The sequence below is a fragment of the Juglans microcarpa x Juglans regia genome, chromosome 4S (assembly GCF_004785595.1).
Source record: "Juglans microcarpa x Juglans regia isolate MS1-56 chromosome 4S, Jm3101_v1.0, whole genome shotgun sequence".
Classification (NCBI taxonomy): Eukaryota; Viridiplantae; Streptophyta; class Magnoliopsida; order Fagales; family Juglandaceae; genus Juglans; species Juglans microcarpa x Juglans regia.
The window spans coordinates 10,338,074-10,355,695 of NC_054601.1; the positions used below are offsets into that span (position 1 = coordinate 10,338,074).

Genomic DNA, 17,622 nt, shown 5'->3' on the forward strand with positions numbered 1-17,622 from the left:
AAGCAATGGGCATCTTTGACAAAAGGTACCAGTCAGTCTGAGAGACGACAGTCTTCTTTCTGTCTTGTAGCGTTGGTGGATCATTCATCATTGGATAACTTGTGAGTATCTTCAGAATCATGTCTGAAAATATTGTTGTAGGGTTTAGCTACTGAAGCTTCGGTGATGCTTCTGATTTTTCTTCTTCAGAATTATCTTTTTCCAATGACTTCATTAACAAGTGAACTAAATCATTTTTAGTAAGATTATCTAGAGTATCACTTTTCTTTTTAGTCTTTGAGGATTTATTAGTTTTAGAGGAACATTTGTCTTTCCCTTTTACGACGCAGATGGTGAAGCAGGGGCCTGAATTTGGGGATATCTAGTTGACGTTAAAGAACCATAAGTGATTGCTGTGAATTCTTCTTTATTTTGCAGATCTGGGGTAGTCTGCGGGAAGTCACTTATCACATAATCAATAATATCTTGAGTATAGGGGAACCTATCCCACTATTTTGTAAAACAGTATCGAACTAGAATATCGTCAATCCTTTCATAATTCCATTTCATAATCCAATGGATTTTGTACCATTTGCAGAAAGGGAGACAGTAAGGAAATTTAGCCATATGTCTGTCCAATTTTGAGACAACAACATTGGTGAAGTACTTGAATGCTTGTAACAGCATGTCAGGGAAGTTTTCAGGAATAGGGTCAAATTGGTCCCACCATTTGAGAAACCAAATTGGGAGTTTTCCTTTAAACTTCTTATCGAAATTAAAAAACCATGAATGACTCATATCAGGTACCTGGAACAACATGAATCTAGACCAAACATCAATATAGTCATAATAATTATAAGAGATATCAGAATCAGCGAGTCTTTTTGAAGTAAACTAGTTGGTGCCTCATTCTTCTTCTGTGATGACTCGAAAAATATAAGTACTATGGTAGATCAATTTTGATTTATCAGTCTTGTCATAAATAGGCTTTATGACAATGGAATCAGTCTGGACTAAAACACTGTAGTAAAATTGGAATGTTTTTGTGGAATTCTTTGGGATCCAGTGAAAGCCAGGGGGAAAATAAGATGAAGCAATTTTGAAAGGATCTATATACACAAACCGGTTAGGCTCTATGTAAAACAGTTTGAAAGAATAGAGTTTTTTGATATACTCAGTTTTGGATTTTGGAAGCAAACACTGAGTAGTAGGTTTTGAAACAATGGCTTTGACATATGGATCATATGGGGTTGAAACAGTTGAAGCAAAAGAAGCAGGTTGAATTATTTTGCCAAGGGTAGTGAACCTATTGGCAACTTCAACAGGCGAAGCAATTTCATTCTTGATGAGTTTTCTATTAGGAATGAGGGTGGAGCAGTTGTTTGTTTTTCTTTTCCTTTGTTCTTACTCATGGTTGGGTGTCTGTAAGAATTCATGAGTAAGAAAATCAGGGATATAATTATTGGATCTTTTAATATATTCAATATCAAAATAAAAAATACTTAAAATAGCTTTCCATCGCGCAAAAATATATTTTGATGCAATGTTTTCAACATCTTTTTAACTATTTGTTCAGAAGAGTCTGCCGAAACAATTTGTTTCAGAATGCCACCATAACCAATGTTAGAGACGTTTGTTTCAACAATTTTAAAAGAATTAGTAGTAGGAATACCAAGTTACGAAAGAGTTGTAACATGTGTCTTGATCTGTTTAACAGTGTTAGTGTGAACTTCTGACCAAGTAGGAGAATTTTTCTATAGTCGTTGAAATAAAGAGCGACACTGTTTTCTCATATCTTGATGGAATTCAGCAACATAATTAAGAGAACCAAGAAAGTTTTGTAACTAATTTTTGTCAAGAATGACATCTGAAAATTTGTCAGCAAATTCAATGGTCCGATTAATGAGTCTGATTTTGCTTTCAGAGATGTCATAACCAAGGAATCGAATCTTGGTCTAAAACAATTTGATTTTTTTGTCTGAAACAATAAGACCATTTAGTCTAATGATATCTAGAAACGAATTCAAATGTTTCCAGTGTTCATCAATAGACTTGAAAAATATGAGTACATCATCAATATAGACAATGGTGAAATGGGTGAATGAGTTAAAGATGAATGATGTGTTGGAATTCACTAGGCCATTTTTTAGACCGAAAGACATCACATTCCACTCATAGTGTCCAAAAGGAGTATTGAAAGCAATCTTATATCGGTCTGACTTTTCTATCTAGATTTGCCAAAATCCTGACTTTAGGTCAAATTTGAAAAAGACAACAGCATCACTTAACCGATGAACCAAGTCATTTTTGTTGGGGATATGGTACCTAATCCACTCCAAAACTTTGTTCAAATGTTTGTAATTAATAACCAGGCGAGGGGTCCCTCTCTCAATCTCAGCATTTTTTTGAACATAAAAAGCTGCACAGGACCAAGGAGACTTACTGTGCCTAATTATATTTTTATTAAGCAGATCAATAATTTCTTTTTTGCAAAATTCTAAAGTCTAACTATTCATTTAAATAGGTCGAGTTATAGTTGGAATATATTTTTCATTAAAATCTTTTATATAAGAAAGGGTAACAACATGTTTCTTCCTATTCTAAAATGCATTTGATAAATCAGAACAAATATCATAAATTAAACGTTAGTTAAAATCATCGATTTTGGATTGAAGTAAAGCACTAGGTAATTGTTCTGAAACCTTTTTATATTTGATTTCCTTTTGAAAGAAATGCAAATGTCTGGTTTTTGCAGAAAACAAATATTTCAAACTTTTATCTGTATCAATTTCAAATCATGAACCAAATTTAAATTTGACTTTTTGTCCAAAAGAATCAGTAGTGATACCGTCATTCTCAGTCAAAAAATGATATAAATAAGAAATAAAAGGGATTCCCAAAATTACTTTATCAGACATATTTCTAACTAAAACAGAGAAAATTTTAAAACAGACATTATCTTGGCAAACATTAGCAGTATTAAGCTCATAATTGATCTTCATCTGAGATCCATTTGCCGAGAATAATTGTTCAGTAGATTTTTCAAAATATTTACTAGGAATTAATCTTTTTTTGATACAATTCATATCCGATCCCAAATCAATCATAGCAACAACTGAAAATTGAAATTCATGGCAAACAATAATAGTAACTTTTGAAAACCATTTGGGAGGAATAGTTTGACGAATCAAACATATCTGATTATCAATAGCCTATTTTTTTGCTTGAATCAGAGTCATTCATTTGCTCATTATCAGAAGGAATATCTTGATCAAATTGTTTGTCAATTTTAAAACATAAAAATTCTTGTTTTAAAACATCATTTTCATATTTAAGATTATTAATTTCAAATTTGAGTTCAATGATTTTTCTTTTAATAAAATTAATTTCATGTTGTAAATCACTAGTAGAAATATCTTTGAGTTTTTTCTTTTGAAATCTCTCAAAAGTGTCTTGAAAACTAATCATTTGCTTAGAAGTTTCTGGTTCATGATGAACCATGGTCTTCTTGAGTTTAAGAAGATATTCTTCTTTAAGTTCAGGATTTGTGATTTGAGAAATAAAGGTTAATAATAGATTTTCTTGTTCTTCAGCTTTGGTTAAAATATTGATTGTTTTACTCAAGGATTTGCAACAAGATTTATCACAATTGCAACCAAGCTTGATATCAGGAGAATCAAGAGACTCAATTTCTGAGTGATACTCTGAATCACTAGAATTGAACTCATAAATATCCTATGATGAAGAAGATTGCATTTCTAGGAGTCGAAACAATTCTTCTTGATCATTAGCATCAATATTCAACTGATTAAGGTTCTTTTTAAGTTTGTTGGGCTTCTGAGGACATTTATCAGCAAAATGCCCAGATTTACCACAATTATAACATTTTCATTTTGAAAAATTCTTTTTTCTTAGGAAAAGATTTAGAAAAAGGTTTTTTAGAAGATTTTTTGTAAAATTCATCACGGGATTTTCTCCTTTGTCCCGCCATAAGGTTTGGAATACTTTGTAAAATGTTTGTGCTTTCTTCTAGATGGAGCAATAGGAGGAATGTCAAATTGTTCGCAAAAAGTTCTCATTTCGTATTTGGCTTTCTTGCTATTCTTTATCTATTCACGAAGCACTCTTTGATCATTACACATACTAATATCAAGTTTTTTAATTACACTGAAAATATCACCATATTTGTAATTTTTGTAATTAAAAAATCCCGAGATATCAGTAAGTTCTTCATTAACTTTATGAGCAAATAAACGGGGTAGATTTGTAATTTTTGTAATTAAGAAATCCTGAGATATCCGTAAGTTCTTCCTTGACTTTATGAGCAAATAAACGGGGTAGACCATTAATAAACTTTTCCTTCCATGACTATCGTCTCTAAGCATTACTCTAGAAATAAAAACATCTTGATATCATTTGTAATCAAACATTTGATAGCATCGTAAATTATTTAACCGACCACTAATACGATTTGTAATGTTGGAGGGAGTTCCAACAAAATGTTTAAGAATAGTGTAGATCAAAGTATTAACACCATCAGGATGTGTCATTCCTATAGTGTCATAAAAAATAGGTAACCCTTTGTCATTACGCTTAATAGCGTTCTGAATGGTTTCTTTAGCTTCATCAGTGAGGTGCTTATCCCCCCAATGACGAAGTACTCCAGAAAAACCTTGCGTTAAAATAATAACAATATCATGTTGCCTGATATTATTGTTAATATAAGCATTTGCAACTAAAGACATTTTACTCATGGTATTGAGAATTTCTTGTTCAAATAATCCATCAATATTCCATTCGTAAATTTTGTCAGCAGAGTAAAAAGATTGAGTTTGAAAAACTTTTTCTTCAAATTGTAAATCACGAGGAGTAGGTCTGGAATACCAGTTCTTCATCAGACTCATTGGTTTGGGTCCTTTTGAAGAAAATCTAGTTATCTCAGGTTTTAAATCAAAATCTTGAAAATTCTTTTCAAGAAAATCAATATCCTTAGCAACAGATGAATCACTATCAGATGATTCTTCTGTAGTTTCAACAAGAACGACTTCTTTTTCGTTGCTGGTCAGAGCATTCGTAGAAGGTTGTTCTTTCTTAAGATTAGCAAACATTTGATCAATTTTATCAAAGGTCTTGACCTGTGGGTTTTTTAAATCAATTTAGGCCGATTCTGTGGTAAAATAATCAAAGGTTTTTCAATGATTATGGAATTTTTCTTTGGCTGATCTTTAGTGAAAACCAAAGGATTTTCAATAGTTGTTGAAATAGGGATTGAAGCAAAAATAGTTTTTTTTGTTTTTTCTTCGATCCTATCCAACTGTTGTCCAATAGTATAAAGAGCAAGATTTACAAAATTATTTTGGTGAATAATCTTTCTTGTTTCTTCCAAAATCTCGTCTTCTTTTAGATCTTTAGATACAGTTGCATGGATCTTAAAAGGAGTAGCAATTACTTCAGATCCTATGTGCGAAACAAAAATTGCCTCCAAAGGCAGGTGACTAGATTCAATCACCATTTTGCCTTCTTCCTTAACGAAATCATTTTTAACAACATTTAAACTATTTTTTGAAACATAATAGTTTTGAACAAAATCGAAGATAATTATGTGCCTTTGCAGGTTATTCGTCTTTTATTTCCATTTTCTTTTAACACGTAATGTTTTGGAAGCAGAAAAAGTAGCATGATAGGCCTTTCGCTTATCATGATTTTCTTTTGAACTGTATTCGTTAACAAGAGCAACTAAATCAAACTCAAAAGGCCTATTTATCACAGTAAGGCTGTGATATATATATATATATATATATATATATAAATAGAAAAAGAGAGGCCTGATCGTGATCTAGAGGTGACTTTTCGACTTGAGTATGACTACTGCAACGCTCTACTGGCTAGAAGCGTACTAAGAAAGTCCTTTATTTTCTTTTATGGAAACACACTCATTGTAACACCCCGTACTTTAGTGTACTTTTATTGAAGGAATATTTTTATTAATTCAAAAATTTATTCTCTTATTTTAAAATTGTTGGATTTTTAGTGGGTTTATTTTTATGATTTGATATGTTTCTTAATATTAATTATTCTTATGCATTTAAATTCTTCTTTATTTTAAATTAATTGATTGTTGGATTTAATTATTTTATCTTCATTTTATCATTACGTTTAAATTATTTTAATTGAGATATTGTTTTGAAATCTTATTCGTTGAATCGTTTTTGTGACCCAAGATGTGAGGATTGTACCTCATTTCTTTCCCTTCCTTTTTCCTTTTTCTTTTTTCTTCCTTTTTTCTTTTCTCTTCTTTTTCTTTTTTTCTTCCCTCTCTCTCTCCTTTCCCGTGCGCGACTTGCCCTCCCTCTCTCCCCTGTGCATTTTTTCTTCTCGCCCAGCCCGTCGTCACCGTGCCGCCTTGACCGGCACCGCCAAGCCCATCAGCTCCCCCTCCTTTCGGCAACCACCCTCCTCCATTCCCAGCTCCTCCCATGCTGTCGTTAGCCCCCACGCCCTTCACCAAGCCGCGGCACCTCTTAAGCTCGCGCACCGCCGTCACGCCACCTCCGGCCACCATCTCTTCACTACCTCATCCTCGACCTCCTAGCAACCCAATGCACCCATCCTTAGCTCCAATTTACCACCGGTGAAGCCTATTTATCTCCATCTCCGATTTAGAAAATTTGGTCTTCAACCGCCCTCTACGCCGCCGCCCATGACAAACCACCACCACCACTAGTTTTACCGACATCCCTAAGCTCTACCCTATCAATTTCGGATCTTGGTTCGTCCCCATTCGAAAGCGGGTTTTTGAGACCCACGCCCACAGTGTATTTTACACTATTAAGTTGCTATGCCATCACTTATTGCACCTCCTTGATCTTTCGAAAATCATTATATAGCATTGTAAGTATTTTTTCAAAGAACTATCGTGATTTAAATATATTTTTACACTAACCCATGTTGTTGTGATCTAGTTAGTTATGCCGAACTGAGTCCGAGGAGTTCGGGAGTCGGATGGATTGTGGACGGAGTTGTTGTGTGTTTGGTTTGCATTGTTGCTTGTTGGTATGGTGTTGTTCATGTACATTGCATATCTACACACATAATCATGTTTGTAAAGGAAACTGGGTTTTCGTGTAAATGCATTCATGTTCATGTGTTTATTGAAAACTCGATTTTCATCTGTTAAAGGATTTTTGGGTGCATGTGTATCACGACTCCAAGTCGAGATGGGACATTATCTCGGTAGAGCTCTTTTGGTCACTCGGGAGCGGAATATACTGAGTGATGTCTCCTAGGTTGTCGCTAGGCAACAACGGGATTAGACGAGATGATCTAGTGCCGACTCCGTGGCCCCTCTACTAGCGGGGCTAAAGGATGCTTGGCCAAGAACGCGCTGGGCGCGAAACTGGGCATCGCTTGTTGGGTAGTGGATGCTTGGCCACGAATGCTCTGGGCGCGGAACTGGGCATCGCTACCAAGCCAGGACGTGCGGATGATCCGTAAGGGAGATCATGGTGCATATAGTTAATGGATTAATGGATTAATGGGCTGTTTTCTGGAAAAATAGCGTGTGTTGAATAAAAGGATTTTTTATGTGATTCATTTTCTGGAAAATGATGTTTTATTAGTTTGGGTCATTTTCTGGAAAAATGACGGATTATTATTTTTATGCCAAAATGAGATTTTGGCGTGTGTTGAAAAATATCCATTTTCGGGAAAAATGATATTTTTGGGTTTGACGTATATTTCATCATATGCATGCATGTTGGTTGCATCAATATGTTTTTATCTCATGGTTATTTAGTTTATACTTACCTGTAGTACCATTTTATGGTATCGGAGATTTTGATGCAGTACTGGATGACAAGCCTTAAGCTTGGCTTCGTTGGATGAGTGATCTGGGATTGCTAACGTATATCAAGATTTGTTTTATCAATTATTATGTATTTGTCTTTGTAATATATTTTGGGATGACTGTATAACTTTTTAAAGATGATTTTTTTTGAATAGTTAAATTTAAACTTCTAGTACTTAGATGACTTATTTATATTATCCGCTGTGATTTTTATTGTGCACTTTTACATGTTGCACACACTTGAGCACATTTCGTTGGTATGCTTGACCGTGTTGTCATCATCCTGGCATCTCGATTCTCGTGTTTCCTTACGTGGGGGTCAGGGGCGCCACACTCATTTCATTAATGAACCAAAATTACTACTGTGACTTATCAATACATAGAAAAATCCAGACTATAAGCCAAACTACGCATCAGTTCTGGGGCTTCCCCACACACAAATTCCTTTGTGACGGATTTTGTCTTAACTTCTCAACAAACTCTCTCCTAACAGAGAAAGCGCTCTGTAAAACAGAACTTGAAGGTCCCCTCTGTCCTCCCAGAGAGGAAAAGTATGAGACAGTCACTAAATCCAATAGCCTATTTCTATTTTATTCAATACTAAACAACTACTAACTACAAATAAAACTCATTAACAACTAAACAACTACTAACTAACAACTAAACTACCGACCACAAGCACTGGTGTCACCCCGAACGTCACGCCTACCGCAAGCATCGGCATCTCGAGCCTTGACGGCACAAGCACCTAGCTCACGCACGCACAAAACAGCCTCCACTGCGCAGGCAGCACCTACGCTACAGCACTGGCCGTACGATCCCCAGCAGTGACATCGCCCACCACTCTCGAATAGCCCTTGCCCTAGATTGCGTCCGATCTTAAGGTTCAACACATCACTCAGGTCAACCAAAGAACAGAAAAACAAACACCAGCAAAAATGCTAAAAACGGAACAATCAGAGAAACATAAAAGCAAGACGGATGAACAGTGCACGATGCTTCGGAAGTGGCGCGTGCATGGCACTGGTCACTCGGGGAGGAAAGCCGGTGGTCAATCTTGGAAGCCCCGGAGTCATGGAGTCCAGAGAAGCCGAGCGTGGTGTCGGCAGAGGTCTCCTCGGATGCGCGTGATGGCCACGCGCCGACAGATCCAGAAACTTCGTCCCGCGCGTGCGGGCTATGATCCACTCCGATGGACGCCGGATTTGATGGTCTTGAAGATCGGCAAGTAGACGTCATCCCGGTGGGGCGCGTGTAGAAAGGCGATAGCTGAAAAAACCCGAACGGCGATCCTCCCTTATTTAGCTTGAAAAATACAAAACTAAAACAAAAAAAAAAAACCACCGAAAATAAAAAGGACAGAAGAGAGGGAGGGGGAAGGAAAAAAGAATGAAGAGTGGGGAGGAGCTGAAGCTCCGACCCCTTTCGCAGTTCTGAGTTTGGAAAGGTTTAGAGAGAAGCGAGAGGTTTTTTTTCTAGAGAGAGAGCCTGACTTTCTTACCCAAATCGCCGTACTAAGAAAGTCCTAAATAACAAACAACTATAACTATTTTGTGCTAATATTTCGCAAGCATTTATCTTATAGTATGGTAGTCCCAACTGGCTAGGATAATACCATGTAATAAATTCTTTGCATAAGTACTGCATGCAATTGGTGGACAACTCATGATCGATGCATGTTCAAAGATCAAAATAAATAAAGCTAGCTGCTAACTAATTCTATATTTAAATGGAATTTATTCTAGACCTTGTTCAATATATTTAATGAATATTAATTGCTTCATAAATCTATAAGACTCATATACTATACACATGTTTACATTTCTCAATCTGATATATACTAGAATTTGGACCAACCGAGGTTAATCAGGTAACATATCCGCAAGACCGCATGTCAACATAATCCAACATATTTATACTAGGGATAAAAAAAAAAAGGGAAATATAAGGATTGATTCAAAATAAATAAATAAATAAAATCTTTGAAAATGGATCTTATTTTATAATAGTTTATATTATCAACTTAGCATTACTAACCGTCAAAGTCCTTAATTTGGATCAAATGGGACAATGGCATAAGTCCTAATTTTCAAATGGGACAACCAAGTTCAAAACCCTCCGGCCCTCTAAAAAAAAATTAATAAGAAAAGAAAAGAAAACTTAGCATTAATAACCTCAATTAATGTGCAGACTGATACCCTTCTTGTAATTAATTGGCTTAATAATAGTTCCTATCCCCTAGTTATTCTAACATTTGGAATGAAATTCTTCAATTTAAACTATTCTTTTCTTTTTAGTATATTTGATATCTACAAGGAAGGTAATGCTTTAGCCGATAGCCTTACTTTTTTTTACTCCATGGATAATGCAGTCAGTTCCTAAGCATGTGATTGGTTTTTTCTCTATGGATCGTGCATATATTCCCTCCTTTCATCATTAACATTTAGTATCTTTAAATACTGGTTAGAATGTATTTAGAAAAATGATACTATGTTGCCTGAGTTTGCCACCCCTCAATTTGATCGCTCATATATTTATTTATTTATTTGATGGTTAAAGAAGTAACTATTAATAAATTGATGTATTTTTTTAACTATTTAAAGATGTTTAAAAAATATTTTAAAGAAAAAGAAAAAAATTTAAAAAAATACAAATGCACTAGGGGCAAGTCCAGTGGTACACTCTGGGTGACATAGTTCCATCATCCATGTATTTAATTTGGATTGAGTTTGGGTAAAGTGGGGAGTATGACCATGAAGCTAGACATGTCTAAAGCCTATGATCGTGTCGAGTGGAAGTTTTTGGAGACTGTTTTGATAAAACTGGGGTTTGTGAGCAGTGGGTGAGTTTAGCGATGAAATATGTGAAGTCTGCTGCTTACTCAGTGTTGATTAATGGGGTACATGGGCACAAGTTTTGGTCTACAAGAGGGTTGAGACAGGGTGATCTTGTGTCACCTTATCTCCTTTTTATCATGTGATGAGGCCTTGAGCACTTTATTGAACTACTATGAGAAGCAGAATTTTACAAAAGGGGTTGCAAGTGGTTCCTAGGGGGATACTAGCATCAATCACCTACTTTTTGTAGATGATTGCATTTTATTTGGAAGAGCAAAGATTGAGGATTGGAGAAGGATTCAAGAGGTTCTGAAAATTTATAAAAAGGCCTCAGGCCAGTTCCTTAATAAAGATAAGACTTCTATTTTTTCAGGAAAAACACTAAGGCAGAAGATATGAAGGCCATAAACGAAGCTGTCAAATTCTTTTATTTGTGGAACATATGAAAAATACCTTGATTTGCCTGTTATGGTTAGAAAATCAAAGTTCAATACTTTCAGGAATCTTAAAGAGAGAATTTGGCAGAAAATTGCAAGCTGGAAAAATAACTTTTTATCACAAGCTGGTAAAGAAGTCTTGATTAAGGTAGTTTTGCTGGTCATCCCTACGTATACCATGTGTGTCTTCAAATTACCCAAAAAACTATGCCAAGAGATTAATGTTTTGTTCTCCAAACTTTGGTGGGGTAGATAGCAGGAAGGGAGGGGGATTGTGTTGAGGAAGTGGGAGAAGTTGGGCTTGCAAAAAGGAAGGGGTGGCATGGATTTTAAGGTTTGGAGAGCTTTAACATAGTTCTCCTTGCTAAGTAGGGGTGGAGGTTGCTTAAATACCCTAACTCATTGGCAACTGTGATATTCAAAGAAAAGTACTATAGAAATTCTAGTTTTATGGAAGTAAAGTTGGGCACACAACCTTCTCTTGTATGTAAAAGTGTATGGTCAACTAAGGACCTCTTAAAAGAAGGGATAAGGTGGAGAGTGGGTGATGAGAGAGACATTTAGATCTTTTGTTCCAAGTGGTTACCTAGTCTCTCTTCTTTTGATGTTTAGTCTCCAGTTTCTTTGCTACAGGAAGACTCAAGGGTCGAAGACTTAATTGATAAACAGAAAGAGGAGCGGGATGAAGAAAAGATCAGAACTATTTTTTACAATGAAGAGGCTGAGAAGATCCTTAGTATACGCTTGAGTAAAGGCAAAGCTAAAGATAGGTTGTTTTGGGGTCCCTCTAAGAAATGTACCTTTTTCTGTTAGAAGTGCATAATTTTTGCACTTAGACAGAATGGAGAGGATTAAAGGAGAGAGCTCTAAAGAGGTTAAAGTGGATAAAAGGTAGAGGAACATTTGGGATCTAGATGCGCCAAGAGTGACAAAATTGTTCATTTGAAGCTGGTAATGACCTACTGCCTATTAAAGTGAACCTTTACAAGAGGACAGTAGTGGAGGGTAAAAGGTGCCCTATGTGTGATGCAGAAGAAGAGTCCTTTATGCATGTGTTGTGGGAGTATCCTGCAGCAAATGATATTTGGGGAGATGACAAAAGGCGTGTTCAGAAATAGGTCAGATCAGAAATGGATTTCCTGCTGCTGTGGGAGAAACTCATGTCTATTTTGAATAAGTGTCAATTGGAAGAGATGGCAGTGATGTTTAGAAGGGTATGGCTGCGTAGAAATGATTTTGTCTTCAAAAATAGATTAGATTGCTCTAGGAACTTAATCATATTTGCTAAGGCTGCTCTCAAAGATTATCAAGAAACTCAAAATTCTCTTAAAAAGGGAGGACAAGTGCAGAATAATGTGGTTACAGCTTGAAGTAGGAGAAACCAGAAAGGGAGTTCGTAAAGATTAATTGGGACACTTCTCTGGATTTAAAAAGGAAGAGAATGGAGATTGGAATTATGATTAAAGATAAGGAAGGGGAACCATGGTTGCTATGTGTGATCAAAAAGCAAATATGGATGATACAGCTGTGGTAGAATGTTTTGCTCTGAGGAAAGCTGTGGAGTTGTGCAGTGACCTTAACATTCAGAAAGCCATATTTGAAGGTGATGCAAGGGATGTCATTTTAGGAGTGAGTAGTGATGAAGAAGTGTTGTCTTGCTATAGCTCTCTAGTAGACGATGTTAGATTTTATGTATTATTTGATTTCTTAATGAAATTCTAAGGTTATATTTAAAAAAAAAAATGGATTGAGTTTTATTAAATCTTAGGAGCATGTATATGGGTTTCCTTAATCTGTAACTTCTCCCACTCCTCTTTGTATAAGGTACTCATCATCTACCGTAAGTGAAGATTTATTACTAAGATCGGATTTCGTTCTATCCTTTAAAATTAAATAAATAAAGAAAAATGCTAGGGAGTCCGGTTTATCCTCCCCGTCTAAGGTGGAAAGACCAAATAAATTTACTTTATCTTTTTTTGTCTTCTTTTTTATGTCTCTCACCCTCCCCTCCCCTCCCTTCCTCTCCTCTTTTCTTTCTGTTCTTTCTTTCCTCCCATCATTTCTTGAATCCAGTGGAGTTGCATCAGCAACAGAAAATAAGGAAATACCCAGCAAGACTGGTGAAACCAATAAACAAACTACTGTTAACAGTGGAAGTAGAAGAGAAGATGAAAATTTTCAGTATCCGAAAGGATTTTCATCGAGCATACTCCAAGCTCAAGAAAACAAACAATTTGACGGAAGTCAAAAGTCTTAGCAAGAAGCTTCAACAAGCTTATTTCCAAGTTTGAACACGGAAAATACCTTCTACAGCATTTAACGCTAAAGAAATGATTTATAAATATTATGTTGTTTTTAATGATGTTGGATTTCTCCAAAGCTCTAAGCTTGATCTTAGCTAGAAGTAGCTTCTCGCTAATTGTCTCAGCTTCTTGTTGTTTAATCCTGAGTTCAAACTCAAGAATTATTATTTCCTCTTTGAGGGTTTCCATCGGGAGACCTGCAATTTAAACATTAGCAAGTTTTCTAGTTAGTGACTCAGCAGTATTAGGCCTGTGCAAGAAACTAATTGACCCGGCCCGTCCGTTAACCTCGACTCGACCCGACCCGACCCGACAAATCGGTTTTAACTAATGTTCGGGTTCGACCCGTACAACCCGACGACCCACCTCTTTAAAAACTCAAGCTCACATTTTAATCCTCCGTGAATGAAACCCTAGCCACTTCTCTTCCTCACGATACAATTCACCATCGCCTCTGTTCGTTCCCCTTCACGGTTTCAACAGTACACGGTATTTCCTTTGCCACTCTCGTTGATTCTCTTCGTCCATGTCTTTACCCATTTCAACTTTCTCTCATTTTGTGGACTCCAACCGTTTGAATAAGTGCGGAATCACCAACGCGAAGAGTACGAAACCTTGGCTAGAGCTTTAGATCTGGGTGAAGAAGTTATTGATGCGATTCTAGAATAAGCGAATCTGGGCTATCTACAACACTCGGCAACTGGGTAAGAAAGTATAGGGATGTTCTGGTCAAAGATCTCGTGTGCCGTCGAAATCGTGAAGCTCTGCAGCAGATCTCCATCCCGCCAGTCCTTCTCGATCTCTCTCTCTCTGCTGCTTTTCTCCGTTGCTTTCTTCCGCAACTCTGGGTGAAGTATTCCACAAAACTCGACGGGAATCACCAGCGCGAAGAGGTGGTGTTGTAGGGTTCAGCAGCTAGTTCTAGTTGGCTTGGGCGTGTACCCGATAACGAAAAAAAAAATTAACAAACAACAAGAAGACGGGTTGAATCTTCGGGTCGGGTCGGGTCGGGTCAGCTTGACACACTCAGAAACACGGGTCGGATCGGATCGAGCTCAAATGTTGAACGGGTTGCTCGGGTTGCAGCCCTAAGCAGTATAGTACTTGCTTCTATATGTTGTACCTCAAAGTCAACATAATTAAACCATCGTTGCCGACGGATGAATCTTCTTTGGTTATATCCTCCACCTGCAATGTTAGTTCAAAGGAAGAAACAATGTACGGGTGAGGAGAGGAAAGAAAGAAGAGTCGTGCTACACAAGTTTCACACCATGTACACTATTTAAAAATATATAATTTTACTCTTCTATCCTCATGAAATATGAGGGTAAAAGGATACAATCACATATTTTTAAATTGTGTGTAAAAGTGTAAGGTTTATATTTAAAATTTTTCAAGAAAAGAATAGGGGGAATGGAGGGGCAGGTGAGAGAAATAAAAAAGAAAAAAAAAAGACAAAAAGTGGAAGGGGAGGGACCACGGGTGAGTAGGGGTGTAAATTTAAATCGGAAAATCAAACAGGACCGAACCGGTTGGTCCGGTTTTGAACCGGTCCAGTCCGAAACCGGTTTCTATATTATAAAAACCGGTCGGAACCGGTTCGGTTTCGGTTCCGTAGTTTCCGGAACCAGACCGGACCGAACCGGACCGGTTAGAAAAAATATATATATATAAAAATTAATTTTATATATTATACAAAATATTTATATATATAAGTTTTATATATAATATATATATTATATATAAAAATTTAATATATAATTATATATCATATATGAAATAATTTCGTATTATAATTTATAAATTATAATATAAAATGTTAATCTTAAATATGAACATTTATAATTTGTTTAATCATATGTTATTAATATAATTATATATAAGATAATGTTATTATAATTTATAAAATAAAAGTTTAATCTTAAAAGATGAAAATTTAATTGATCATATGCTTTAGACATAATATATATATATTAAATTATTAATAACATTTTGTTATAAGAAGTAACACTTTATTATATGTTTTTTATATTTTAAAAAAATCGAAAAATCTGACCGGACCGGACCGAAAACCTGCAAAACTGGATGTACTGGTTTAGGAGGGTAACTGGAGCGTAATCGGTTTTGAAAAATAAAAAACCGGTATATATCAGATTGGTTCTAGATTTTATCTAAAATTAGACCAAATCGATTACACTCCTACGGGTGAGAGAGAACAAAAATAAAAAATAAAAAAAGACGAAATAAGTTCATTGGGTCTATACACAGACGGGAAGGATTAACGGGAGTCCGGTTTCGGCTCCCTAGAATTTCCCATAAATAAATATGTAATCCAAAGACCATGATCTTATTCTTAGGTGTGTGGCACGTGCCATGTCGAGCATGTATTAAATAAGGACAGCGACGCCCGTGAGAAATGCAGGTAGGTGGTAGTATTAGCTGCTGCTCTCATTTACGATCGATCGCCATTTTTACTCCTCCATCAACCATCACACGCAAATCCATCTACTATATATTTATATATCTTCATATATATATATATATATATATATAATAATTCCTGCATTTATTTTCATACAGAATTTATCGACTTCTTCAATCCCTCACCAACCTCTCTTTTTCTCTCTGAAAGTTTCGGTTTTAGAGAGAGAGAGAGAGAGAGAGAGATCAGAGAACAGCTCCAACTACAATGGAAGGTGTCTCTGCGACCGCGTACAAGCTGGGGTTGAGAGGATACTGGAGGAGGAGAGGCTACGAGAAGCTAAATGGGTTGGGTCATAGGCGGAGGACACGGGCGGGGCAGCTGGGTTCGTCTCGGGCAAGATTGCGGTTCTGGCGGTGGCGGATCAAGATCACGCCCAAGCTCCGCGTCCTGAGACTTCCTTCGCCCAAGAGCCTCTTAGTCCGGCTTCGGGACTGGTACGTGAAGCTGATGCTCCGACTGGCCAACTCGCGGGTGTGCAGTGTCGGCGGGTACGGTACTAGTACTGTGGGGGTCTGCGATGGGATCGGCGCGTTCCCGAGAGGCACAGTCAAGGAGTACGACGAGAAAAAGATCGTCGAGATATACAAATCCATGGTTATGGCGCAGGGCCATCTGGTTCCTCGCCAAACAGCAAAACTTTGCTCTGAACGGTAACTTTGGTTTCGGTTTTATTAATCGTCTCATTTATGAATAACCAGACAATGTAATTTTAATTAGTGGCATCAAATATTATTGAAAGGTTATATATTTGATGACTGATCCACCAAATATTTATAATTGAAAATTACGATAAATAAAAAAATTAATAATAAAAAATTATTTCAATAAATTATTTAGTGTTATTCTCTTAATTAATGTTACAATAAGTAGTAGGCTACTTTAGTTTTCAATTAATCGGCTATTAAAATTGTTAATTAATGTCTTCTGACTTCTTATAAGTAATATTGAGGTTAGTTGGGAAGCTTTTCTTAATATTTCTGCACAAACATACATGGTCCATATATATTTTTTGGAAATTCTAAATTTAAAATATATGGAGTACTGAACTCAATCATGTATTTATTCTTCTTAATTACTTCAACAAGATTAATTTTTCCATAGGAGATCATGTTTGGCTAATTTCATGAGTAATGCCTAGATCGAGCACTCATTTTGGAAAAAAAAAAAAAATAGAGTTCACTATTAAAAAATAATTTTTTTTTACATGTCTCAGATTTATCTATTTTTTTCAAAGTGTGTGAGATTTAGACATCTTAAAACTGTAAATATCATTGGATCTCTAATTCCATTGGGTGCCTTGTTGCCTTCTTATTTTTCGTCATGTTTTATACATTTTCACTTAATATGATAAGAAAGCTAGATCTCATCATATGCAGATCTAGCTGCCCCAGATATACTTGTTTTCCTAAGTGACATGAGACACTAAACATGATGATGAGATTATTGCGACACAAGTTTGATGTTAAAGTTATAAATTTATTAAACACGTGGGTTAGAGGGTCGTTTTTACAGTCTCTTTCTTGATCAAAAGCAGATCAATATACTTGTACAAGTGATCATAATCTTCTCCTATATTTAATCAATTTGAAAGGTAGATTAATTATTATGTAGTCTCTAGTACGAATATATATATATATATATTTATACATATATGATACTCATATCTTATTTATAATTATTTTAATAATATGAAATCCGATAATGGAATAATGTATAACTTCATGATCTGTATTTT

The 17,622-nt window shown here is 35.9% G+C and overlaps 1 protein-coding gene across 2 annotated transcripts; it reads left to right on the forward strand.

The window, feature by feature from the left end:
• The first annotated feature begins 15,820 nt into the window (after window positions 1-15,820).
• Window positions 15,821-16,848, forward strand: LOC121263422. Of its 2 annotated transcripts, none has more exons than XM_041166298.1 (2): window positions 15,821-16,603; window positions 16,742-16,848. In XM_041166298.1, the coding sequence occupies exon 1, from the start codon at window positions 16,092-16,094 to the stop codon at window positions 16,539-16,541; it is 450 nt and encodes a 149-aa protein (XP_041022232.1). In that variant the 5' UTR covers window positions 15,821-16,091; the 3' UTR covers window positions 16,542-16,603; window positions 16,742-16,848. The 2 variants fall into 2 exon arrangements, with proteins under 2 accessions (XP_041022232.1, XP_041022231.1); XM_041166297.1 differs by having other exon boundaries at window positions 15,821-16,596; window positions 16,735-16,848.
• The last annotated feature ends 774 nt before the right edge of the window (window positions 16,849-17,622 follow it).